This window comes from Cebidichthys violaceus, unplaced genomic scaffold (assembly GCF_023349555.1).
Source record: "Cebidichthys violaceus isolate CVI_PGR_0920_01 unplaced genomic scaffold, fCebVio1.0.p SCAF_8, whole genome shotgun sequence".
In the NCBI taxonomy this organism is placed as follows: domain Eukaryota; kingdom Metazoa; phylum Chordata; class Actinopteri; order Perciformes; family Stichaeidae; genus Cebidichthys; species Cebidichthys violaceus.
In genome coordinates, this window is record NW_027176964.1 from 6,249,072 (window position 1) to 6,276,233 (window position 27,162).

The 27,162-nt window shown below is 39.7% G+C and overlaps 2 protein-coding genes and 1 long non-coding RNA gene across 5 annotated transcripts; all 3 read left to right on the forward strand.

The window, feature by feature from the left end:
- Positions 1-4: 4 nt before the first annotated feature.
- On the forward strand, positions 5-4,234 carry LOC137892522 (solute carrier family 22 member 13-like). The gene is made up of 10 exons (XM_068737731.1): positions 5-558; positions 631-734; positions 824-978; positions 1,088-1,256; positions 1,507-1,627; positions 2,410-2,504; positions 2,579-2,793; positions 2,885-2,993; positions 3,079-3,285; positions 3,625-4,234. The coding sequence occupies exons 1-10, from the start codon at positions 184-186 to the stop codon at positions 3,698-3,700; spliced, it is 1,626 nt and encodes a 541-aa protein (XP_068593832.1). The 5' UTR covers positions 5-183; the 3' UTR covers positions 3,701-4,234.
- Positions 4,235-4,695: 461 nt separating this feature from the next.
- LOC137865905 (solute carrier family 22 member 13-like) lies at positions 4,696-10,298 on the forward strand. The gene is made up of 10 exons (XM_068701473.1): positions 4,696-5,296; positions 5,395-5,498; positions 5,611-5,765; positions 6,499-6,667; positions 6,761-6,881; positions 7,283-7,377; positions 7,515-7,729; positions 7,991-8,099; positions 8,813-9,019; positions 9,672-10,298. Exons 1-10 carry the CDS (start codon positions 4,922-4,924, stop codon positions 9,739-9,741), a joined length of 1,620 nt encoding a protein of 539 aa, XP_068557574.1. The 5' UTR covers positions 4,696-4,921; the 3' UTR covers positions 9,742-10,298.
- A 4,563-nt stretch (positions 10,299-14,861) lies between these two features.
- On the forward strand, positions 14,862-17,046 carry LOC137892878 (uncharacterized). 3 transcript variants are annotated; one of them, XR_011105433.1, is made up of 4 exons: positions 14,862-15,024; positions 15,145-15,494; positions 15,600-16,634; positions 16,719-17,046. It is a non-coding gene; the product is annotated as an uncharacterized lncRNA (long non-coding RNA). The 3 variants fall into 3 exon arrangements; XR_011105434.1 differs by having other exon boundaries at positions 15,145-15,268; positions 15,358-15,494; positions 15,600-17,046; XR_011105432.1 differs by having other exon boundaries at positions 15,600-17,046.
- The last annotated feature ends 10,116 nt before the right edge of the window (positions 17,047-27,162 follow it).

A 27,162-nucleotide genomic window follows, 5' to 3' on the forward strand; every position in this document is an offset into this window, starting at 1 on the left:
ATGATTGAGGACAATATTTCATTGAAATATGATGTCTTAAATTCTGGTTTTCACAGTTTTTGTGTTAACAGGTCAACCATTTGGTCCATTTAATTACTGACTACAGGTGGTTAAACATTTATTTGAACCTGAGCTTATATAAGAAATTCAACCAGGGTTCCACACATCCTCTGCAGTGTGAAAATGGTGGATTTTGGAGAGATTCTGAGAACCATCGGAGAGTTTGGCTTCTTCCAGAAGCTCATCATTCTTGCGTTAGCCTTCCCAAATTTCTTATTGCCCATCTTATTTTGCAGTTTTCTTTTTATCCAGTCTGATCCAGAGCGACACTGTAACACAGACTGGATCCTTCAGGCTGACTCCAACCTGACCACAGATGAGCAGCTGAACCTGACTCTGCCCCGAGAGGAGGATGGGACCTTCAGCAGGTGTCAGATGTTTGTCCCTGTGGACTGGGACATCGGAGCCATCAGGGAGTACGGACTCAATGAGACCACAGGGTGCAGGAATGGATGGGTGTACAACGACACGCTCTATGAGGCCACCATAGTCACTGATGTAAGTCGGTAATGATGTGTGATTTGTAGTTTCTTCTCATCCCTACAGCTTTTTGACAGTGTTGTTTTGCAGTTTGACCTCGTCTGTGACAAGTCTAACATGGCCGAAGTTGCGCAGACAATCTTCATGGCCGGTTTACCTGCTGGTTCATTCATCTTTGGCCCCACAGCTGAATCGTAAGTGACTTGAAAAAGATAAATTAGGTCAAGTGCAAGGAAAAATTCAAACCCTTCATTTGACGGTCAACCACTCTCTAAACTTTTAGGTACGGCCGCAGGAGAACCACCCAGTTGCCAGTTGTTCTCTTGCTAATATTCGTCATAGTTGCTGGCGTGTCGCCGAATATCTACGTTTACATAGTGTCACAGTTCATAGTTGGAGCTGCACTCGGAGGATATAGAATGAACTCCACTGTATTAGGTAGGACTTAACCAACATCTCTCTGATTTATGTTGTCTTTTAATTGTCTTAGAAAAGCTTTTTTTATTCCAGTTCAGACGTGATTTTGGTGTTTGACTTCTGTTTGTAGCTACGGAGTGGATTGGAGTCACCAAAAGGTCATTTGCCTCCTGCATGAGCCAGATGTTTGCAGCTGTTGGACAGTGTGGCATGGCTGGTCTGGTCTATGCTATCCGTGACTGGAGAATGGTGCAGTATGTCATAGCAGGAGGGCAGGCCTTTATATTCCTATACATATGGTAGGTGTTTAATAATTCATTATTTTTTGCCTGGGTGCTGTATTTAAACACTATTGCACTTCCTGACCTGGACAAACCCAGTTTAGCCATGTGTGTCCCATGGTTGTATAGCTCTAGTGTTACATTACAGAGATAATACAAAACCAGTGTCTTTTGGGAGAATGCTGAGAAATTAACCTTGTTCGTAGATATGTTTCTGATTTAGATTTGTGAGTGACTCCAACACCTGGACTGTGATTAATCTTTTCAGGTGGATTCCGGAATCTGCGAGGTGGTTACTTGAACAGGGAAGAACTGAAGAAGCAAATAAGTTGATCCGTAGAGTTGCAGCGATCAATAAAAAGAAAATCCCAGAAAATCTGCTGGACGAGGTAAATCAGATTCAATTTGAATGTTCTCTGATCAAATGAAAATTTGACCTGTGGATGGCCCTAGATTCCATCCTCTGGGGACCCTAAATGTTTGTATCAAATGTCTCTGCGTGCTAGTAGGCTTTAGGGTCAGTAAGCAGATTATTGTTCATGCCCATTATCTCCCTTCATTTAAAAAGTAAAAAGTTGAAATAGTTACCTAAAAATAATGAATAAAACGGTTGGAATAGGTTATGGATAAATGGTTAGTTAAAAGTAAATTATCCACGGATAAACGGCTAAGCAGTTGAAATAGCCAAATAAATTGCATAGGCCTAAATGTGAAATAGTTAGCTGAACATTTAAATTAAACAATTAAAATGATTAGCTCAATATAATTATAACGTGACAAGGTTCATCGTACAACAGGGTTGTGCAATAAATTTGTAGTCCCATTTTGCTACATAAGAAAATACACACAAACAATGTGTGTGTGTGTGTGTGTGTGTGTGTGTGTGTGTGTGTGTATATATAGAGAGAGAGAGAGAGAGAGAGAGAGAGAGAGAGAGAGAGAGAGAGAGAGAGAGAGAGAGAGAGAGAGAGAGAGATATGTGTGATGATCATGTCAGGTTGTTTGTGATGATGTAGACAGATGTGTGTATTCATCTCCTATTATTTAAAATTCAATAATCAGCTTCTTGGTTTCACTGACTTTGAGCCATAGGTTGTTCTGAGCAACACCTATATATATATATTGGCTATGGAGAGACCCTCTGTATTATAATAATACATTTGCCCTTCAGGTAACTGAGAAACGACAAATCCAAAGTGGAGGAATCAAAGCCATTTTTACCTCAACAGTCCTGATGAAATATTTATTCATTGTATCCTTTGCTTGGTAAGTTTTAAGCACATTTTGGAATTGAGTTATACATTTAATTAAATCAATTTTTGTGTTGTTGTTATTTGAAGGTTTTCATTAAATCTAGGCTACTTCTGCGTCATTCTGAATGTGGGTAAGCTTGGTCTGAACATCTTCCTGGTTCAGTTCCTGTTTGGGATCACTGAGGTGCCAGCACATTTCCTGTGTGTCTGGGTTCTGGAGTTGATAGGGAGAAAAAAATCCCTGATATCAACCCTCCTGGCTGGCAGTTTTTTTTGCCTCCTGACCCTTGCTTTCCCTCGAGGTGAATTTCCTGTCCTTCACATTCGGTCCATGAGGATACATCCGTCTGACTGTCAGTGGTTTAATACACTGAACTTACATTTTAATTCCAGACAGTGCTATTGTTATCACAGCCCTTGTAACCGCTGGAAAGTTCTTTTTGAACTGGGGCGGATCCGTATGCATGGTCTACATTCAGGAGTTGTTTCCCACTTCTGTCAGGTACTCAAAATAAAAGTATACTAAATAAATGATTATAGATATTCTACCTACAATATGTATTTGAAAGTGAACTCCACTCTTTCAGGCAAACAGCATTTGGCTTTGGCTCCATAGCCTACAGAGCAGCAGGCTTGCTGTCTCCGTTGCTCAACATATTGGCTGTGTACCACTGGTCCATACCCATCATAGTCTTCAGCAGCCTGACACTGATTAGTGGAGCTCTTGTCTTCCTGCTTCCTGAGACGAGGAGACAAGAGCTTCCTGATTCAACTATTGAGGCAGAGGGCAACAAGTAAGCAAGCTACACGATTTACTGAGGAGCTATGCCAATATTGGCTTTTATGGGGATCAATACAACCGGGGGTATCCATCCTCACTAGATCTGCATTTCACAAGCTTGCACTTCTCAACATGTTTGATCTCGTTTGTTTCATCCATACAAAAAATGTATGTAAAAATGTCAATTTGTCGATAATTTGAGACTCGTAATTTCCCGTCCAGTTTAATTGAAACTAGCCATACATGAACACACTTGCAGTGATTAAGTTAAAGATAATATTTTTACAAAAAGTCGGGAACAGGTAAAGGTCAGAATTCTGTCGTCTAAACGTTGTCTTCCTTTTGATTCTAGGAATATGACCAACAAGAACACAGGAAGTGACTCCAACATGGTCGAACACAACAGCAGAAAATCCACCAAACTCTAGTTGGAATGCCGTATTTTTACAGATGTTTTTGTTGTGTATAGCATGAGCTAGCTATATATTGTTGAGTAGAATATTTTTCTTTGGACCCGATTATGCCGTCAATGTTGCTGAGTCACCCAGTGTGTTTGCTCACGTACAGCGTCTGACTCAGTCGTGTGTCTTCATTGCTGTCATTTCTGTCTGTTACTATTTTACTGTTCTAGAAGTGGCCAGCTTAACGGCTGTTGTTAAGGAAAATAGCTTAGCAAGAAGGAATGAGGAACCCAGATCATGCACAGCAGCAAAAGCAAAAAAAACTAAATAAATCATTAAGTTACAAGTGTTTTTTTTCCCCTTTTTTTTTTTTTAAACCAGTAAAATCGACTTCTGACCCTTTTACACAGGGTGTGTGAATGTGAGAAGTTCAACTGAAATGTAATTTTCTCCTCACAGACAGTTTCATCTGAATGTTTTGAAAGAGATAACTGTATTGTATTTAACATGGAGATATAGTAAATAAAATAGAAAACCGAACTTTGTGTTGCTGGATTAGGTTTTTTCTTATTTCCCATGGTGATAATATTAATTTGACCTACAGGTCGGGAACCACTCGTATAGAGAGCTGTGACAGAAGCTGCATGGGCAGTAAGAACCCAATACTGCAGCTGCAAGCAGAGCGTTTAAGGGCCAAGTCGATACGCATCAAGCAGAGTACATTGTACCTTTGGAAATTACACACATCCAATTAGCAGATCTTACAATAACTTATTAAACGCACTTCTTTATAAACATTCTATCAATTCTGCTTTGGGGCTTCGTAGTCTCTTACTGTTAGAAAATCATACTAACAGTACTCTATATTTGTTTAAGCTCAGCTGTTTGTCGCCAAAGTTGTGATGACTCCACATTATGTAACAGGTTTATCTTTCATGTAAGAGTGCTGTGGGAGAGGTTTGATGAGTCAGCGTGTTGTAAAAGTTGGTGAAAGATCAACAGCACTTTCTGTGAGAGATAAGCAAAGTTATAGTACTCTGTCTGCAAAGAATCTTTCGACAAGCAGCACAGTGGCATTGGGTTTTATTAGCAGCTCTAACATAAAATCTTATAAATTTGACTGAAGGATTTAGATAAATGCTGTCTCATCCTTCCTGAAACATACAGTCCAGGGTTTAAACATTAATGGGCATTGTTTAAAGGTCATCGTGCACCAGCATCTCCTAACTGAAAACCGCCTCCCTGAACATGGCCGATTTCGGAGAGATTCTCAAGAGTATAGGAGAGTTTGGATTATTTCAGAAGATCACTCTTTTTGCTCTTTGCTTCCCAAATGTTATTCTGCCTTTTCACTTTGCCAGTGTATTTTTTATCCAGTCTGATCCAGAGCGACATTGTAACACAGACTGGATCCTTCTGGCTGACTCCAACCTGACCACAGATGAGCAGCTGAACCTGACTCTGCCCCGAGAGGAGGATGGGACCTTCAGCAGGTGTCAGATGTTTGTCCCTGTGGACTGGGACATCGGAGCCATCAGGGAGTACGGACTCAATGAGACCACAGGGTGCCGGAATAGATGGGTTTACTACAACACGCTCTATGAGGCCACCATAGTCACTGATGTAAGTCATAGGTCTGTCTCATAGTCATTTATAATATACATATTAAACAATCTTTATAAAATTATCCTTTTTAATCATTGTGTTTGCTTTTTCTACAGTTTGATCTAGTTTGTGACCAGGCTAATTTGTTGGAAGCGGCACAAGCAGTGTTGATGGCTGGCATTCTTCTTGGTTGTCTTGTATTTGGACCTCTTGCTGAATCGTAAGTGGACTGGACATTGTACAGAATGTGTGTTCTTGACGCTGTATAAAAAAGAAAGAATGTTTTTATACTACATATAAAGACACCAGTTTTTTTTTAAAATCTTTTTCAGGTTCGGTCGAAAATGCGCAGCTCAGATTTCCCTCATTGTCTTGCTGATATTTACTCTAACAACTGGATTATGTCCCAACATCCATTTATATTTGGCATCACATTTCATGGCGGGAATTGGCTATGGAGGTTTTCGACTTAACGCCGTTATATTGGGTGAGGTATAGGTCACTCCATCATTTAAGAAAAACTATTTTTGGGTCAGTTTTTGTTAAACCAAGCATTTAACTCATTTAATTTATAATGCAAACAAACTCACCATAGTTTTCATCCCAGTGTAACCGCAGTGAAAGATAGTTTACTTACAACAAAGGGATTCTTTATGGAGTCTCAAAACCGACAAAATGTAGTCATAGGTCATTAAACATTTCAAAAGTGTAACTGAATACATGAATAATAACATTGTTAGACAGTGCATGTGAAAAAGCTTTAAAAGGCAACCGCCTTTTCAGCTACCTGCCTAGCTGAAGCTACCTTTCATCATGAAACTACTACAGCCAGAGGAGATACTGTTAATCCTTTATATACTGAACTGCATACTGCTGTAGTATCGCTTTTTAAACTCTTGTAACAGTAGCTAATGCATTTTTGGCATCAAAACTACACTAACAAAGTTAGCTAGCTACTTGGAAGTTCACAGAAATCTTTCTTTTAGCTTCAAGTGCATGTCTCTTGTCTTCATCAACGACCACATCCTTTTAATCCACTAATGGATTTTGATCAACTAGCAATTATATTTCTTTTTATGCTCCATATTAATTATGTAGATTATTATTTATTGATGTATTCAGTTATTTTTTTTAAAACTTGTCTAATAACCATTTACAACATGTTGTCAGTTTTAGCATAATGAACTCCAATGTAACTGTCACTGATTTCCTGTTTCTAGCCACTGAGTGGATCGGGCCGTCCAAAAGATCGTGGGGAACATGTGTGACTCAGCTATTTGGTGCAGTTGGACAGGCCGTCCTCGCTGGTCTGATCTATTTCATCAGAGACTGGAGACTGGCTCAACTAATCACAGCATCTCCGCTTGTTGTTGTTGCGATTTACATATGGTGTGCGCATTATTATTTTGTTATTACCCTTTTGTTCGTTTTAAAGTTGAACTACAGATTACTGATAAGTGTCACTGTCCTTGTTTCTGACAGGTTCATTCCAGAGTCAGCCAGGTGGTTGTTGGACAGAGGAAGGACAGAAGAGGCTAAACAGCTGATTACCAAAGTGGCAGCCATCAACAAGTGCACTGTTCCAGACTCTCTGCTGGAAAAGGTACAGATTTTTTATGCCACTATATCATATATACTGGTAATAGCAAACACATAATGGTAAAATTACTATTACATGACAAAATGTCTACAGTATCTGTCTCTGAACAGTGTCAGAAAGATCTTGACTTAACACCTTTGTAACTTTTGAGGAAAAAGTTTTATTGGATTATAATGGCTTGTAAATACTACAGTGAATTGGTCTTTGCTGATTTGCAGTAAACTGTTTAGGATGAAATAACAGAACGACTCACATGAAGAGTTAACAATATAAGAGAGTTCATCACCTCTCTGACACAGTGTGAACAAAAACTGAGTACGCTTTAGAAAGGCTGTTGGCTGACACGGTTTGCTGACACAAGCAAACGTTAGGGTGATATTGTGTCCACCTGTTGTGCATTACAGATTGTTAAGAAAGAAACTGAGAAAAAGAGAGGCATAATAATATTTGTCCAATCATCTGTGCTTAGGAAGTATTTCTTAGCCATAACATTGGCATGGTAAGTTGCATTTCATGATACCCATAACAACTCTACTGAGCCTATAAATGATGCATTGAGGTTGCTCATGTAATAACACATTTCACAATTCATATTTCAAACTGTTTAACACTTGTTTTGTTTTTCTAAACCTTCAGGTTCTCATTGAATGTTACCTACTACTGCCTTTCATTCAATGTGGGAAATTTTGGCTTGAACATCTTCCTGACGCAGCTTATGTTTGGTCTGAGTGAACTACCAGCTCATGTACTTTGCATCTGGCTGTTGGAGGCAGTGGGGAGGAAGGTGTCACTGATGTCAACTCTTCTGGTTGGGGGATTCTTGTGCACCTTAATCCTAGCTGTTCCCCAAGGTAACGCACTTCAGGTAGTGTTTCTCTGGCTGTTAGTCAGTGCGCCACCTGGGTCCACTTGGGTTGCAATAAAATTTTGTGCAGATATTCATGACAATGATGTTAGTGATTCCCTAACTTTTCCTCTAGCTCCACCAGCATTTTTGATTCAGAGTAAAATCTCAACAATGTTGGATTGATTGCCTCATTCTAAGAACAACCTCACAGAGTCACCATTATGGCCGCTTGTTTGACACTGTGTTATTCGTTATTCTGTTCAAGGTAATGCTGTTGCCGTTACCGCCTTGGCAATCTCAGGACGTTTTTTCATGAACTGGGCAGGATCCATATGCAACGTGTATGTTCAGGAGCTGTTCCCCACATCTTTTCGGTAAGCCATCTCCATCTGAGTCTCTCCATCTCACTGTAGTATGATGCATTCAGAAGTGCGTGTTCATAAGAATGAATGTACACAAGTACAATAGAGATACAGCACTTGCCTTTAATTGGCTGTGCACCATTAAAGGACACCAGTATGTTTACTGTTGGCTTGTCTGCTTTTTGTTTAGTTGTCTTTGAGAATAAGGTGTCCAGCCATGGTTATATATTAGACTTGGTTACTCATTTTGACCGGTTTTTAGTTGAGGGAGGTGAACCTTATGATGATATGTGGGTCAGCCCAGCAGCTGTCAAGAACCATTTTCTCTTATGTGACACTAGCTTCAGTATTCATTGACGTGTTTGTTTTTTTAGTGCTAACTGTTGCAGTCAAATTGGTTTAACATACCCAGAACAAATGAAGCCTTGCAGATACTAAATGGTGTTACTGTTCTTTTTAGTCAGCTAATGGGCAGTCAACTAAATGGGCAGGTTGAATGCTTCTATCCAAGAGAAATGCACAGATTAAAGGCAAAACAACCACCATTTTACAATTGTATTATTTGTACTGTTCTTAATAGTTATTTAAGAAGTTTTACACGATTTAATCAAGTTTAGTACGATACATTTCACTGAGTTAAAAAATAAAATAAATGCTAAGACCACGATGGAATACTTTAAATTTAAAAGTGGTGCACGTCTGAGCTCTGTATGTTTCTGTTTCAGACAAACAGCCTCTGGTTTGGGCTCCATTGCGAGCAGAGCTGGTGGCTTGCTGGCCCCGTTGCTCAACATATTGGCCGTGTACCACTGGTCCATACCCACCATAGTTTTCAGTAGCCTGACACTGATCAGTGGAGCTCTCAGCTTCGTGCTCCCGGAGACCAGGAGAAAAGAGCTTCCTGATTCAACCGATGAGGCCGAGGGGAACAGGTAAAGCATCATCAAACCCCTGTCCTTGTTAGCGAAGTGTGCAGTATAACAACTGCATTTGAATTAGATGTTGTATTTATATTTATATAGCGCCTTTCTGCTCTCCCGACCACTCAATGACTTTACACTACATGCCATCATTCACTCATTCACACACGCATTCATACGCTGATGGCACCATACAAGCTGCCACCTGTTCATCAGCATCTAATCTAATCACTTACACACCGATGGAACGGTCTTCAGGAGCAAAGTGGGGTTCAGTATCATGCCCAAGATGTTTGCTTCAGTGGTTTAGCAGGAAAAACTTTATTTGAATGAATCCAGTTATTGGTATAAAGACAAGACAACGTTTTAGGTAAAAATGTTGAAAATAACATTTCAATTTTACTTCAAGATTCAAATTTTGGTTAATTATGAAGAACGGTCTATTAGCATCTCCAAATTAGAACATAGCTACTTTTAATCAATCTTAAGTACTGCACACAATCAAATATAAAACCCTTTTCCATTTGAGCTCAAGAAGTGACTCCTCATTTTGTTTCTGTAGTTTTGTTAACATAAAGATTCGACCGAAATACATTAATGAAAACATGTAACAAAAAGCAATCCAACTGAACCAACATACTCTGTGTATTCATTTCTCCCACAGAAATCAGAGCACCCTGAAGAACCAAAGTGAATCAAACAAGCCTGCACAAAGCATGTCCACCCGTCTGTAGTCTGATTACTTCTACTTCTCACGTTCGCGGTTGCTCTGCGATCAGCAGAGCCTCGGGATGGTAAATTTGTATTGGTCAGCTGCTCTGTCAGTCCACTTTGGTCCATCATCAAGCAGCCACTGGCTACAGCTTCATGACTTTTTCTGTAGATATTCTTCTTTCTCCTGAGCATTCCTTTAGAGCAACCAAATGTCCACGTGCACACAACAAATATCAAATTGTAATCGGAAGATTGGCATGAAGTATTTCATGCTTTTATTTTAGACACTGCATTGGTTTTCTTGTTGTGTAACCTTCAGGTCAAATAAGCGCATAAGATGTCTCAAAATCGAATGAGCTGATTGCTCTGGAAGTTACAGACAACGTTAATGCTCACAAGGTAACAAACTCTTTTATGAAATTTTAGTGACATAATGGCTTTCTGTCTTGTGCCAGCCTCAGGACAAACTTTATATTTGTCCGTCAGTTTTTACCTTGTACTGTAGTATGTTACTTAAATTAACTGCCCTGAGATCTACTTTTCACTGTCACTTGATTGCCAAAGCTCTCAATAAAAACTCTTCACACTGGTGGTCCGTGGGTTTTGCTGAACCAAAGGCACATTGTGGAAAAATGTACCTGTAGAAATACATACTACAAACCAAATACCATTCACCTATCGGGGTGAGCAGGAGTCTGCAAATAAAATGGAAACTACCTTCAAGGAGGTAAATGAATGTTTTTATGTGAACCAAACAGCTGCTAAGAACTTTATTCAAGTAGTAAAAGTACAATAGTCCATTTTTAAGAGAGGACAGCAACCTAAAATATTTGAAATGCTACTGAGATAGCATCACCTCCTGGTCTGTTGATGTAACTATACAAGTAAAGTCAAATTTAAGGAACACAAGATCCTGCCGGTTATGGTAAACACACCTACAGAGATGTTTACTTTGATATTTTTATTTATGCTTTTTATTTTATTAATCTGTATTGGACCAAGTGCAGTACTGAGAAAAAAATCTTGCAAATGTATTCATTGTGCATTTTAATCTTGTAGTTAATCCGAAGGTAAAAATAGAGTTGACACACTTGTTGAGAAGGTAAGTCCGAAATGGAACACTGGTTAAACTAAGGCTCTATTTAGAAGTTGTAAAACAAACAAAGGTTATGGTAATATAGGTCATAAAGGTTATGAGGGACAAACTGCTAGTAAACCATTTGTTAACGAAAAGTTCTTGATTAACTCCAAACTCGGTAGCAATTCTGTATATTGCAACACTTTACTTGAGACACAGAAAGTAAGTAGTAATGATTTGTTATAGGTTAAGCGCCGTTTAATGCATGATTCAGAAGACCATTATAAGGATTCACAGATACCCATGAACACTTAATTACATAATAGTTTTGAAAGAGCCATTCTGTTGTTTTGTTTTTGTACAACCTCCCACCACTTGGGGGCGTAGTGCCGGTGTGAATCAGGGCACAGGTAATATAATCAGTGGGGTCATTTGATACAGGTGTTGCTGAACAGAAGGGAGCAAACAGTTTTCGACCGTGCGACATGTAATGAATATAAATGTTAGGATTTTTGGTCTATGTAAAGAAAATGAACTACAACAGAGAAAGTGGTTGGCTTCTGTTTATGTAGAAATAAAATGCATATAGTGGAAACTGGACTTCGTTATTTGGCACGCATCTAAACAAACATTTCAGCAACCGTGGTGACTTTTTTGGGAAGCAACGGGGTCACTACAAGTTTATTAAATCTAGGGTTGGTAATCTTCTTCAAAAACATTTTTTTTGTTGAAATTGTCTTCACATTCCGACAGCAATCAATAAATTGAAATGTTCTGACAAAGAAAAAGAAAAACAATCCGGTATCTGTGGCCTGTTCAATCATTTCGTTCAGCCCAAATGTAATAATTGGACAGGCTACTTTAACTATGCCCATGCATTCATTGCACATCACCAGAGTCTTCCACAAGCTGCTAGCTTAAGAGCTGTGCATACGAACAATATTCAAGTTATTTAGGTTCAATGTTTGTTTTATATTAACTTAATAATGATCATTTTGAAGGGAGGTCTGAAGGAACGGGCTGTCAGTGGTTATCAAGAAGCTCATAAAGACAAAATTGATGAGCACATAATATATTAGTGTAATCCATTTGGGATACAAATGGTACCAAACAAACAAGTACATCAGAAAAATCACAGAGAATATCTCATAACATTACATTAAGAAGTAGCTCATCATTCAAACACTTGGTAGACAAGGTTTGTAGAATGACGATTCAAAAAGCTTTACGTTGCTTTAACAGCAAGTCAGCATCACCACCTCTAGGTGGTAGACTAACCTTTACAATGTCACAAAAACATAAAGTGGAAATGTCATATTTTTCATCATTAAAATGTATGGCTACAGAATAATCCCAGTCATTCTTAGGGATAGAGTTTTTGTGTTCAGTTATACGAAGCTTAAGCTTTCTGGTAGTTTTACCTACATACACAAGTCATCATGGACAACGTAATGTACTTATGACTTCTGGTGACTAGTAGTTTTTTTGATTACCAATGTTGAATGCACTTATTGTAAGTCGCTTTGGATAAAAGCATCTGCTAAATGACTGTAATGTAATGTAATGTAACATGTACACATGTGTAGAGGCACAAGTGATAACACTTATGGTAAACTTTGTTGGTGTTAGGATGATAATAATGTTGTTTTTTTTAAGTAATATTCCAAACAGGGATTTCTCAGTGCAGTCTCATGAGCCCTATGGATCCATTCAGTAGGGTACCCTCGCTGGACAAATCTGGCTTTCATGTCCTCAGCTTTGTCCATAAAATCTTTAATGGCATTGCTCTTCTTAGTCTGAAGAATTGGCTTTGTGGTAGACCTCTCTTAGTAGGGTTGGATGAAAACTGCTTGCCAATAAAAAGATGTTTTTATCAGTGTATTTTTGGTATAGAGAGGTTGATAATAAGGTGCCATTATTTTTTTTTTTAGAACCCACATGTCTAGAAAGTGAATCTTTTCTTCATTGTAATCTGTAGTAAATTGCAGCTTGCTGTTGAAACTGTTCAATAGGGTGAGAAAATCATGCAACTCCTCAGCATCGCCTTGATATAGACAAAAACATCAATGTACCTATACCATTTCAAGATTTTGGGCATATGTGTATTTTTCTCAGGGTTCAAAACTAAATCTCTCTCAAAAGAGAGAAATAGAGGTCGACGCTGGTAATAGAGACTTGTAAATAGAAGTCTCCATTAAAGTTAAAATAAATCTTTTTCATGACAAAAGTTGCCAAATCGATGATAAAAGTAATCACCAAATTTGGAGACATGGACAGAGAGAGTATCAAAAATTGAACTTTTCAGCTTGAGAGCCACTCTCATAAACAGCAGACAGTGTATTTATATTTTGTTAAATTTTTGTTATATTTTTGTCTTCTATGCTTTTTCTTGTCATCAAGTTCTTGTTTGCTGTCCACCAAATTACCCTTCAAAATAAAACTTTGAATACCTTTAAGGCATATTTTGTACTAGTGAGAAATAGTGCAGGGGTTACACCAAACTTAAAACCATAGACTGTATATAACAACGCTCTGTCTCCGAGTTCTCCTTCAGCCCAAAAAGAAAGATGGGATCTCTGAAGATAAAAGTGTAAAGCCTCCAAACCACCATCATGTGGCGATATCAAACATCAATAGAACATCAACAGGTAAAATGCTGGTAGAGTATGGGCATAAGCTTTGATAAAGAAAGTCAACTGTAACAGGGGAGACAAATGAATTTGTCTGAGCTACTATGACACCCTGGACGATCAAACAGTGATTTGTGTATTTTAGGAAACATATAGGACGGATAAGGTGCTGACAATAAAAGTCATGTTCAGTTTTGGTAATCCAGCCTTTTTGTCTAGCCTCTTCCAAATAGACACGAATCCTGTTGAAAAGCGAGTAAGGTCAGTGTCCAATTGTATCATTTCTGTTAGACAATTTAGAGACCATTTCTAATTTTATGCTCTTGAAAACAAATTGCCCCACCTTTATCAGCTGCTTAAATCACAATGTCTTTATCATTAATCAGTTCACTCAAAGTAGTCCTTTCATTAAACGTCAAATTATTTAAAACTTGAAAAGGCAGGTTGTTCATCTTTATCATCTCCTGTTCAATTATTCTGCATAACATGATTTAATGATGCATTAATAGTGTTGAGGCGTAATGGTTCACTAGCAGTTAGATCCTCAATTGATCCCTGTAAGAACTCAAAATCTAGTGTAATTTATTGCATGGTGTTAGAGGTTACATATCTAATTATAAAGAAAAGAAAATGTTCAGCTCAGAATCTGCAAGACCTACTGTTCTTGTACAGTAGACTGATGTATCAGGAAATTCATATGGTAGTACCATAGTTGTAAGGCAGAATGTTCTCATAAAATTGCTTTTTTAGAGTAAATGTTACTGGCTGTGTATTTGGCCTGTAAAAGCATGAGCTGCATAATATGATAGTCTACTCCCACGGGAGACCCACTTCCTCACCAAAATACCATCCTGAAGAAAGTAGGCCCCGGAAACACGTTTCACCTGACTGACAGCACTGACTCAAACAGCTCCTCCAAGGATGGATTCGTTCTCCGTTCACTCTGCAGATCATATGAGACACCGAGAAAGTAAAAATCGGGTCAACATGGAACATTTTGTTCCACTGCCCATCTACCCGCTTTGACTCAGCACGACTCATCGCCCACATAACCGCGCATGTAGGTACAGTGTAGGGAAAGCGCACAGCACTCAGGCTGTTCTGAGTCTGAAGGAGAGGGAGTGACGATCGGAGGAGGCACATTTGCCCCAACGTGACTGCCAGTTAAGTTGTTGCCCAAAATTATGTTAATCCCTTCCACTTTCAACGCTGGTCTCAAATCAATAGACACTTTGCCCTGCACCAAGCCACAGTCTAGATTCCCACTTTGCCACATCCACAGGAACACTTGCAGCTAGTGATGGGTCCGGCAACACCGATGCGTCGGCGCATGTGTCGAGCTCATAGAGCGAAACCCCGTGTTGGTGCGCGTATCGCTTTAAGAAAGTCACGTGACCGATACAGCTGCTGTTTCGCCTGTCACTGAGGCACCAAACTGTGTTTATAACGAAGCGCATCTGTCAACGGGATGCATCTCTGCCAAAAGAATCACAGATCTTTTGAAGCACAATTCTTCCCTTCAAGCCATGGAGCCCGAAAGAAAAAGAAAGGTTTCCGTCGTGTGGGACCATTTTGATCTTATATCGGCAAATAAGGTTTTTTTTTTATTTCCTTGTTGTTTCATCCTGTTCCTCTCAGTTTCCGCTTGATCTATCAGAATTCAAATCCGTTTCAAAGTGACTCTTAGTTTAAATGATTCATTTTATTTTCTGCAGGTTAAATATCGCATTTGTTCGACAGAACTTTCCTACATTAATAAAAGCACCTCGTCAATGCTGAGGCATTACAGAGCGAGGCATGAAAATGAGGAGGTCACAAATACACCAAGAATAAACACAGGTATACAGACATTTTACAACTTCCTCATGGTCACTTTATTGATAATTAATTCATATTATTTTCGTATTACTACATTTTTGACCATCAAGCTTCCAGGAAGCATGCGTTGGACCAGGCAGTTCTCAATTTCATTCTCAAGGACCAACCCCTCAGCATTGTTGAGAGTGAGGGGTTCAGGGAACTGCTTCAGGTCCTTGAGCCATCATATGTTTTGCCAACCTGAAAGGTTTGTATAGAAAATGTCTAGAGAAGTAGTTGATATACCCAATTTATTTAATATTTAATTTAAATATATTGATTTGCTTTTGGTTTAACTTGGTTTAATTTTCAGACTGTCAAAGAAATGGTGGCCAAAAAATATGAGGAGGAACGAGAACGAGTGAAAATGGAAGTACAGCAAGCTGTGGCAGTGAGTATAACAGCTGACATGTGGACATCTGTGAACATGGAGGCTTACTTGGCTCTTACCTGTCACTACATTAATGAGAATATGCAGTTGTGTACATCTTTGTTGAGAGTGCAATACTTTCCACAAAGTCACACTGCTGACAATTTGGCCCGAGTCACAAGGGGCATGATAGATGACTGGGCCATAATTAATAAAGTAAAGTGTCTTGTGACCGACGCGGCACCAAACATGATTTCATCCACAAAAATTCTCCAAATTCGGCATTCAATTTGCATTGCACACACTCTAAATTTATTAGTAAAAAAATCATGTGATCAAATCCCTACACTTACATCAATCAGACACAAATCGAGGCAAATTGTAACATACTTCAGATCAAGCACCACAGCCAAAGAGAAGCTTGCTCAAGTGCAGCAACAGATGGGACGGCCAAGCCTGAAACTCACAGCACATATCAAATGCTGGCAAAGCTACATGATGAGAAGGAACCAGTGTGGGTATCCCTTGCCTCACTAAAAACAGACATAACTCCACTTACGGCTGATGAGTTTACCATCATAGAAGAAACACTTCTTGTGCTTGCTCCTTTCCATCAAGTTACAGTGGAGTTGTCTGAAGAGAAGAGAGTTTCAGGGTCAAAGGTCATCCCCATGATGAAAATGCTCTATCATGCACTTGAGCATAACGCTTCAAATTTGCACACACAGGCAGCAATACACCTCCACGAAAACCTGAGGCGACGAGTCACAGACACTGTTTCCAATCTGGAGTCATTAAGTGTGTTGACCCTATCAACACTTCTAGACCCCAGATTTAAATCACTCTGGTTTCGTAGTTCCTCCAAATGCAGTGAAGCAGTCAGTAGACTGAAATCTGAATGTGTGGCTGTAATTGGGCGCACATCGACTGAGCCACAGCCTGGACCTTCTTCACAACAGCTATCGGCACCCACTTCAGGCATGTTATTCAGTTTTATCAGTTTATTTGTGCATTTATTTGCTTGCAAATCATGTACTAAAATGCCAATTTGTTGTTTTTTAGATAACCTGTGGAAGCACCTGGATGAGGAAGTTGGCAGGCAGACCACCAACGTCACAGCCGATGCAATCATTGAGGTTCAGAAATACCTGGTAGAGGGCAACATTCCAAGGTCCCAGGATCCTTTGAAATATTGGGACAACCAAAAGAACACATACCCAAACCTCTTCCGGCTGTCCCTATAATTTTTGTGCACACCAGCCTCATCTGTGCCTTGTGAGCGGGTGTTCTCTAAAGCTGGAGAACTTGCGTCAAAGAAACATAATCGCCTGAATGCCAAGACATTGGAACAACTTCTTTTTTTGAATAAAATTGTATATAAAAAAATAAATCCCCTCCCTGCCTCAAAGACAAGTACATAAGCATCCTCACATTCACATGTTAAAGATATAAAGATATCAAATATATTTTATATATATTTTTATATACAATATAAAATACAATTAAAGCTGCAAGCAGCATTGATTGGGCCCTCGCAACTTCACGCACGTCGAGGGTACTGGCAGGACTCTGGTTGACGCGGCCATGCATTTCTGTGACCGTCATACACTGTGTGCACGAGTTAGATGATTTTCCCTGCGTCGACAAGCAGCGTAGCAAGATCATATTGCCAGGTCTTAAGCCTCAAATGTTTTTAAGTGTACCCCCAATACAATCATAGATGTAAGCCTGTTAAGATCATTAAGAAAATGAATGTGCGTGAATGCGCTTCAGTGTTTGTAACATAACAGACTTGTCAGTTTACTGGGTGCAGTGTCCTGCTGATTGTATTTGGACTCACATGAAAGTTAACAGAACAGTAGTGTAATTTGCTTTTACTTGAACACTTTAATTTAACACTGTTTTCATTTTAAGCTCTTCTGTAACTTTAGATTGTAGTGTGAAGCATTCATTGCAACATTTATTCTGATTCTCGAATAGAAGCTCTGGACTGATCATTTATACTAATGCCCACTGACATGGTTTGAGAACCACTGTTGTCTAACTTTTGCTCTCCAAGCATCTTAGTTTGCACATATTTAGATCAGAGAAGTCTTTTTCTCATGGTGTGTCCACAAACCCTTTTATTAAGTTCAGTGTTCGGGCCGCTGTAATTATAGAATCCTGCTTACGTCCGTGGTTGCCAGTAGGTGGCGCTATGACTATGAGTTAATATTGGCATGCAGATGTCCTAAAATCATGACAGTAATCAAGCATGTCAACTTTGGGACAGTTTTGACAAAGTACAGTTGAGTTACAACAGCTTGATGGATGATGGCGAACCATGTAAAATGGCCGCTACACCAAGTCCATGTTTGATGAATTCTAAACTTTTAATCACAAAGGTCTTTAGATTGTTCTGACCAAATTCTAAGCTGATCTGATTAATTACCTAGGAGGAGTTCGTAGTACAGCACATGGAAATGGAAAAAAACAGGAGAAATTCATACAAAATTAAAAATGGCTGACTTCCGGTTGGGTTTAGAGCATGAACCCCTAGACTTTTTGTTAAGTCTACATGTGATACATCTGCTTACCAAATTTTATACAGCTAGGTGAAACGTACTGCGAGGGCTGCATCGTCAAAAAATTGTAGGGGGCGCTATCGAGCCAACTTGCCGCTCTGAAGCATTAAAATCACATCAGATAACTACATTCAGGATTTTAAATGTGTTTGACAAGTTTGGTTACGTTTTGAGCATTTTTAGCCCCTCAAAAACACTTTTGTTTTTCGTGGCGAAGAATGCGTCGCCACGGCAACGGCCTTTCACGAAACAACAACCTTTGAGTAACTTTTCATCACAAAGATCTTTAGATTGTACTGACCAAATTTGAAGTCGATCTGATTAATTCCCTAGGAGGAGTTCGTTAAAGTAGAGCCCCTGGAAATGTCTAAAACGACACTAGAAATTCATACAAATTTCAAAATGGCTGACTTCCGGTTGGGTTTAGGGCATGGCCCCAAGAGACTTTTATTTAAGTCCACATGTGATACATGTGCCTACCAAATTTTGTTAATCTATGTGAAACGTACTGCGAGGGCTGCTTCGTCGAAATTTTGTAGGGGGCGCTATTGAGCCGATTTAACACTCTGATTGAATAAAATCATATTATAGAACTACATTTTGGCCTTGTGATCTGTGTGTCAAGTTTGCTTGTGTTTTGAGCTTTTTTAACCTCTCCAAATGACCATTGTTTTTCACGGCGAAGACTGCGTTACCACGGCAACGGCGTTCGACGAAACATCAAAAGCTTAGAGAACTGGCATTATGAACTTCTTACATTTGTGTGGAACAAATTTGATGTTGATCTGATTTTCCAACTTAGAGAAACAAGCCAAAGTATAAAGACTTTAACTTACTGTTGCCAGTAGGTGGCGCTATGACTATGATTCAAAATTGGCTTGCAGATGTCTTCAAGCCTGGAGTTTAATCAAACATGTGAAATCTGGTAAAGATCTGATGATGCGGAGTCGAGTTACATCAGTTTATTCGTTCATGGCGAAGGATCGAAATTCGCAGAGCCGCCACGTCGCCATGCTTCGACAACTTCCTACAATTTTCACAATGAAGCATTATCAAGGTCTTAAGGCTTTTGTGACAAAATTTGAGAGGGATCCGATTAATCTGTGAGCAGTAGGGTGTCAAAGTACACAACCTATGACTTCCTGTTGCCACTAGGTGGCGCTATTACTATGATTTTAAATTGTTATATACATGTGTTCAGGGTCAGGATGTTATGACATATGAGAAATTTGGAGCAGATTAGGCAATGTACAGCCGAGTTACAACAACTTCCTGTTTCATGGCGAATGGTGTTTTTTTGCCGCCACGCCACGGACACATAGTTCGATAACTTTTTGATCTTTGAGTATCGTTTCACTGCCAAGGTCTCAAGAGCATACTGACCAAATCTGAAGGCAATCGGGTTTAATCTCTAGGAGGAGTTCGTTAAAGTACGGCGCCTTGAAGCGGTCCAAAAACGTCATAAAATTCAAAATGGCCGACTTCCTGTTTGGTTTAGGATATACCTCCTTTGACTTTTTTGTACGTCCCATCACGTTCCACATACCTACCAAATTTCATACAGCTAGGTGAAACCCAAAGTTGGGGCTACTCTGTAGGGAGCGCTATCGAGCCAAAATGTCATGCCGCAGCTGGACACCCCAATAATACTGGAATTTTCACCACGATTGAATTTTGTGCCAAATTTCAAAAGATTCCCAGTATCCCAAGCACCTCCTTTTTGCGATGAAACTGGTACGATAATAATAATAATAATAATAATAATAAAAAACATTAGAATAACAATAGGTCCTCCGCTCCGACTACGTCGGTGCTCGGGCCCTAATTAAAGCTGCAAGCAGCATTGATCGGGCCCTCGCAACGTCACACACGTCGAGGGTACTGGCAGGACTCTGGTTGATGCAGCAATGCATTTCTGTGACCATCATACACTGCATGCACAAGTTAGATGATATTTCCTGCGTCGACCAGCAGCATAGCAAGACCATGTTGCCAGGTCTTAAGCCTCAAATGTTTTGAGTGTACCTCCGATACAATCATAAATGTAAGCCTGTTAAGATCATTAAGAAAATGAACGTGTGAATGTGCTTCAGTATTTGTAACATAACAGACTGTCAGGTTACTGGGATGGAGTTCAACTCCCTGCAGTGTCCTACTGATTGTATTTGGACTTACATGAAAGTTAACAGAACAGCAGTGTCATTTGTTTTTACTTGAACACTTTAATTTGACACTGTTTTCATTTTAAGCTCTTCTGTAACTTTAGATTGTAGTGTGAAGCATTCATTGTAACATTTAACCTGATTCTCATGTAGAAGCTCTAGACAGATCATTTATATGAATGCCCACTGACATGGTTTGAAAAACACTGTTGATTAACTTTTGTTCTCCAAGCATCTTAGTTTGCACATATTTAGATCAGAGAAGTCTTTTTCTCATGGTGTGCCCACAAACCCTGTTTGGGCCGCTGTTATTATAGAATTCTGTTTACGTCCGTGGTTGCCAGTAGGTGGCGCTATGACTATGAGTTAATATTGGCATGCAGAAGTCCTAAAATCACGACAGCAATCAAGCATGTCAAGTTTGGGGCAGTTTTGACAAAATAAGGTTGAGTTACAAAAGCTTGATGGATGATGGCGAATCATGTAAAATTGCCGCGACACCAAGTCCATGTTATCCGATGAAACATCAAGCTTTTAGTAACTTTTAATCGTTAAAGTCTTTAGGTTGTTCTGACCAAATTCTAAGCTGATCGGATTATTTCCCTAGGAGGAGTTCGTAGTGCAGCACCTGGAAAAGGAAATAAAACCACAAGAAATTCATACAAAATTCAAATTGGCTGACTTCCGGTTGGGTTTAGAGCATGGACCCCTAAGACTTTTTTTTAAGTCTACATGTGATACACCTGCTTACTTAATTTCATACATCTAGGTGAAACGTACTGCGAGGGCTGCATTGTTGAAATATTGTAGGGGGCGCTATCGAGCCGAGTTGCCACTCTGAAGCATTAAAATCACATCAGATAACTACATTCAGGATTTTAAATATGTGTGACAAGTTTGATTTTGTTTTGAGTATTTTTAGCCCCTCAAAAACACCTCTGTTTTTCATGGCGAGGAATGCATTGCCACGGCAACGGCATTTCACGAAACAACAAGCTTTGAGTAACTTTTAATCACAAAGGTCTTTAGATTGTTCTGACCAAATTCTAAGTTGATCTGATTCGTTCCCTGGGAGGAGTTCGTTAAAGTAGAGCGCCTGGAAATTGCAAAAACGACACTAGAAATTCAGACTAAATTCAAAATGGCTGACTTCCGGTTGGGTTTAGGGCATGGCCCCAAGAGACTTTTATTTAAGTCCACATGTGATACATGTGCCTACCAAATTTTGTTAATCTATGTGAAACGTACTGCGAGGGCTGCTTCGTCGAAATGTTGTAGGGGGCGCTATTGAGCCGATTTAACACTCTGATTGAATAAAATCATATTATAGAACTACATTTTGGCCTTGTGATCTGTGTGTCAAGTTTGTTTGTGTTTCGAGCTTTTTTAACCTCTCCAAATGACCATCGTTTTTCACGGCGAAGACTGCGTTACCACGGCAACGGCGTTCGACGAAACATCAAAAGCTTAGAGAACTGGCATTATGAACTTCTTACATTTGTGTGGAACAAATTTGATGTTGATCTGATTTTCCAACTTAGAGAAACAAGCCAAAGTATAGATACTTTAACTTACTGTTGCCAGTAGGTGGCGCTATGACTATGATTCAAAATTGGCTTGCAGATGTCTTCAGGCCTGGAGTTTAATCAAACATGTGAAATCTGGTAAAGATCTGATGATGCGGAGTCAAGTTACATCAGTTTATTCGTTCATGGCGAAGGATCGAAATTCGCAGAGCCGCCACATCGCCACGCTTCGACAACTTCCTACATTTTTCACAATGAAGCATTATCAAGGTCTTAAGGCTTTTGTGACAAAATTTGAGAGGGATCCGATTAATCTGTGAGCAGTAGGGTGTCAAAGTACACAACCTATGACTTCCTGTTGCCACTAGGTGGCGCTATTACTATGATTCTAAATTGTCATATACATGTGTTCAGGGTCAGGATGTTATGACATCTGAGAAATTTGGAGCAGATTAGGCAATGTACAACCGAGTTACAACAACTTCCTGTTTCATGGCGAATGGTGTTTTTTTGCCGCCACGCCACGGACACATAGTTCGATAACTTTTTGATCTTTGAGTATCGTTTCACTGCCAAGGTCTCAAGAGCATACTGACCAAATCTGAAGGCAATCGGGTTTAATCTCTAGGAGGAGTTTGTTAAAGTACGGCGCCTTGAAACGGTCCAAAAACGTCATAAAATTCAAAATGGCCGACTTCCTGTTTGGTTTAGGATATACCTCCTTTGACTTTTTTGTACGACCCATCACGTTCCACATACCTACCAAATTTCATACAGCTAGGTGAAACCCAAAGTTGGGGCTACTCTGTAGGGGGCGCTATCGAGCCAAAATGTCATGCCGCAGCTGGACACCCCAATAATACTGGAATTTTCACCACGATTGAATTTTGTGCCAAATTTCAAAAGATTCCCAGTATCCCAAGCACCTCCTTTTTGCGATGAAACTGGTACGATAATAATAATAATAATAATAATAATAATAATATTAAAAAAACATTAGAATAACAATAGGTCCTCCGCTCCGACTACGTCGGTGCTCGGGCCCTAATAATAATAATAAAAAACATTAGAATAACAATAGGTCCTCCGCTCCGACTACGTCGGTGCTCGGGCCCTAATAAAAAACATTAGAATATCAATAGGTCCTCCGCTCCGACTACGTCGGTGCTCGGGCCCTAATAATAATAATAATAATAAAAAACATTAGAATAACAATAGGTCCTCCGCTCCGACTACGTCGGTGCTCGGGCCCTAATAATAATAAAAAACATTAGAATAATAATAGGTCCTCCGCTCCGACTACGTCGGTGCTCGGGCCCTAATAATAATAAAAAACAATAGAATAACAATAGGTCCTCCGCTCCGACTACGTCGGTGCTCGGGCCCTAATAATAATAATAATAATAATAATAATAATAATAAAAAACATTAGAATAACAATAGGTCCTCCGCTCCGACTACGTCGGTGCTCGGGCCCTAATAATAATAATAATAATAAAAAACATTAGAATAACAATAGGTCCTCCGCTCCGACTACGTCGGTGCTCGGGCCCTAATAATAATAAAAAACATTAGAATAATAATAGGTCCTCCGCTCCGACTACGTCGGTGCTCGGGCCCTAATAATAATAAAAAACAATAGAATAACAATAGGTCCTCCGCTCCGACTACGTCGGTGCTCGGGCCCTAATAATAATAATAATAATAATAATAATAATAATAAAAAACATTAGAATAACAATAGGTCCTTCGCTCCGACTACGTCGGTGCTCGGGCCCTAAAAAGCATTCCTAGTATGTTTACTAGCACCCCTAGTGGTGGATGTTGAACGTCAATATTAACTTACAGAGGTCTTAAATCATAAAATCATAATCATTGAATGCAATAAATTAGAAGTATAGTTACTGAATGTTTAGAGCCATAAGGGAGCAATAGGGATCTTTTAAGACAGGCGTTCTTTCATTGGCCATATATGGAGATAAGATGAGTCGGAGTGGAATCGGCACCAAGAGGATACGGGACTGTGGTCAAGCGAGGTTTTACGACGAGGAGGACATGCCAGACTAGGAGAGACCATCATCAACTTAGACCGACAGTGAGCATTGTCCGAGGCCAGGAGGGGACAATTGAATTTCAGCCAGTCACTGAAACTGATACTGGATTTTGAAAGTAAACCACTGACTTTCAAGTAGAAAGACATTGTACGGAGAGAAGTTCTTCAGTTCTTGGCGTTCATGCTTTACAGCTAACTGACTTTTGTCGGACTGTTGGGCAACCTTACAATCGATAGTGTAATTAGGGCCCGAGCACCGACGTAGTCGGAGCGGAGGACCTATTGTTATTCTAATGTTTTTTTAGGGCCCGAGCACCGACGTAGTCGGAGCGGAGGACCTATTGTTATTCTAATGTTTATTATTATTATTATTAGGGCCCGAGCACCGACGTAGTCGGAGCGGAGGACCTATTGTTATTCTAATGTTTTTTATTATTAGGGCCCGAGCACCGACGTAGTCGGAGCGGAGGACCTATTGTTATTCTAATGTTTTTTATTAGGGCCCGAGCACCGACGTAGTCGGAGCGGAGGACCTATTGTTATTCTAATGTTTTTTATTATTATTATTAGGGCCCGAGCACCGACGTAGTCGGAGCGGAGGACCTATTGTTATTCTAATGTTTTTTATTATTATTATTATTATTATTAGGGCCCGAGCACCGACGTAGTCGGAGCGGAGGACCTATTGTTATTCTAATGTTTTTTATTAGGGCCCGAGCACCGACGTAGTCGGAGCGGAGGACCTATTGTTATTCTAATGTTTTTTATTATTATTATTATTATTATTAGGGCCCGAGCACCGACGTAGTCGGAGCGGAGGACCTATTGTTATTCTAATGTTTATTATTATTATTATTAGGGCCCGAGCACCGACGTAGTCGGAGCGGAGGACCTATTGTTATTCTAATATTTATTATTATTATTATTAGGGCCCGAGCACCGACGTAGTCGGAGCGGAGGACCTATTGTTATTCTAATGTTTTTTATTATTAGGGCCCGAGCACCGACGTAGTCGGAGCGGAGGACCTATTGTTATTCTAATGTTTTTTATTATTAGGGCCCGAGCACCGACGTAGTCGGAGCGGAGGACCTATTGTTATTCTAATGTTTTTTATTATTATTATTATTATTATTATTATTATTATTATTATTATTATCGTACCAGTTTCATCGCAAAAAGGAGGTGCTTGGGATACTGGGAATCTTTTGAAATTTGGCACAAAATTCAATCGTGGTGAAAATTCCAGTATTATTGGGGTGTCCAGCTGCGGCATGACATTTTGGCTCGATAGCGCCCCCTACAGAGTAGCCCCAACTTTGGGTTTCACCTAGCTGTATGAAATTTGGTAGGTTTGTGGAACTTGATGGGACGTACAAAAAAGTCAAAAGGAGGTATATCCTAAACCAAACAGGAAGTCGGCCATTTTGAATTTTATGACGTTTTTGGACCGTTTCAAGGCGCCGTACTTTAACGAACTCCTCCTAGAGATTAAACCCGATTGCCTTCAGATTTGGTCAGTATGCTCTTGAGACCTTGGCAGTGAAACGATACTCAAAGATCAAAAAGTTATCGAACTATGTGTCCGTGGCGTGGCGGCAAAAAAACACCATTCGCCATGAAACAGGAAGTTGTTGTAACTCGGCTGTACATTGCCTAATCTGCTCCAAATTTCTCATATGTCATAACATCCTGACCCCGAACACATGTATATGACAATTTTGAATCATAGTAATAGCGCCACCTAGTGGCAACAGGAAGTCATAGGTTGTGTACTTTGACACCCTACTGCTCACAGATTAATCGGATCCCTCTCAAATTTTGTCACAAAAGCCTTAAGACCTTGATAATGCTTCATTGTTAAAATTGTAGGAAGTTGTCGAAGCGTGGCGACGTGGTGGCTCTGCGAATTTCGATCCTTCGCCATGAACGAATAAACTGATGTAACTCGACTCCGCATCATCAGATCTTTACCAGATTTCACATGTTTGATTAAACTCCAGGCCTGAAGACATCTGCAAGCCAATTTTGAATCATAGTCATAGCGCCACCTACTGGCAACAGTAAGTTAAAGTCTTTATACTTTGGCTTGTTTCTCTTAGTTGGAAAATCAGATCAACATCAAATTTGTTCCACACAAATGTAAGAAGTTCATAATGCCAGTTCTCTAAGCTTTTGATGTTTCGTCAAACGCCGTTGCCGTGGTAACGCAGTCTTCGCCGTGAAAAACGATGGTCATTTGGAGAGGTTAAAAAAGCTCGAAACAGAAGCAATCTTGACACACAGATCACAAGGCCAAAATGTAGTTCTATAATATGATTTTATTCAATCAGAGTGTTAAATCGGCTCAATAGCGCCCCCTACAAAATTTCGACGAAGCAGCCCTCGCAGTACGTTTCACATAGATTAACAAAATTTGGTAGGCACATGTATCACATGTGGACTTAAATAAAAGTCTCTTGGGGCCATGCCCTAAACCCAACCGGAAGTCAGCCATTTTGAATATAGTCTGAATTTCTAGTGTCGTTTTTTCAATTTCCAGGCGCTCTACTTTAACGAACTCCTCCCAGGGAACTAATCAGATCAACTTAGAATTTGGTCAGAACAATCTAAAGACCTTTGTGATTAAAAGTTACTCAAAGCTTGTTGTTTCGTGAAATGCTGTTGCCGTGGCGATGCATTCCTCGCCATGAAAAACAAAGGTGTTTTTGAGGGGCTAAAAATACTCAAAACAAAATCAAACTTGTCACACACATTTAAAATCCTGAATGTAGTTATCTGATGTGATTTTAATGCTTCAGAGTGGCAACTCGGCTCGATAGCGCCCCCTACAATATTTCGACGATGCAGCCCTCGCAGTACGTTTCACCTAGATGTATGAAATTAAGTAAGCAGGTGTATCACATGTAGACTTAAAAAAAGTCTTAGGGGTCCATGCTCTAAACCCAACCGGAAGTCAGCCAATTTGAATTTTGTATGAATTTCTTGTGGTTTTATTTCCTTTTCCAGGTGCTGCACTACGAACTCCTCCTAGGGAAATAATCCGATCAGCTTAGAATTTGGTCAGAACAACCTAAAGACCTTAACGATTAAAAGTTACTAAAAGCTTGATGTTTTATCAGAAAACATGGACTTGGTGTCGCGGCAATTTTACATGATTCGCCATCATCCATCAAGCTCTTGTAACTCAACCTTACAAAACT

What these genes read in the sequence shown, in the direction of transcription:
- LOC137892522 (XM_068737731.1), top strand. Translation starts at nt 184, where the DNA reads ATGGTGGATTTTGGAGAGATTCTGAGAACCATCGGAGAGTTTGGCTTC. An exon ending in AGGCCACCATAGTCACTGAT is followed by an intron (nt 559 to 630) that starts GTAAGTCGGTAA and finishes GTTGTTTTGCAG; the next exon opens with TTTGACCTCGTCTGTGACAA. An exon ending in CAGAAAATCTGCTGGACGAG is followed by an intron (nt 1,628 to 2,409) that starts GTAAATCAGATT and finishes TTTGCCCTTCAG; the next exon opens with GTAACTGAGAAACGACAAAT.
- LOC137865905 (XM_068701473.1), top strand. Translation starts at nt 4,922, where the DNA reads ATGGCCGATTTCGGAGAGATTCTCAAGAGTATAGGAGAGTTTGGATTA. An exon ending in ACTTAACGCCGTTATATTGG is followed by an intron (nt 5,766 to 6,498) that starts GTGAGGTATAGG and finishes TCCTGTTTCTAG; the next exon opens with CCACTGAGTGGATCGGGCCG. An exon ending in GTTGTTGCGATTTACATATG is followed by an intron (nt 6,668 to 6,760) that starts GTGTGCGCATTA and finishes TGTTTCTGACAG; the next exon opens with GTTCATTCCAGAGTCAGCCA.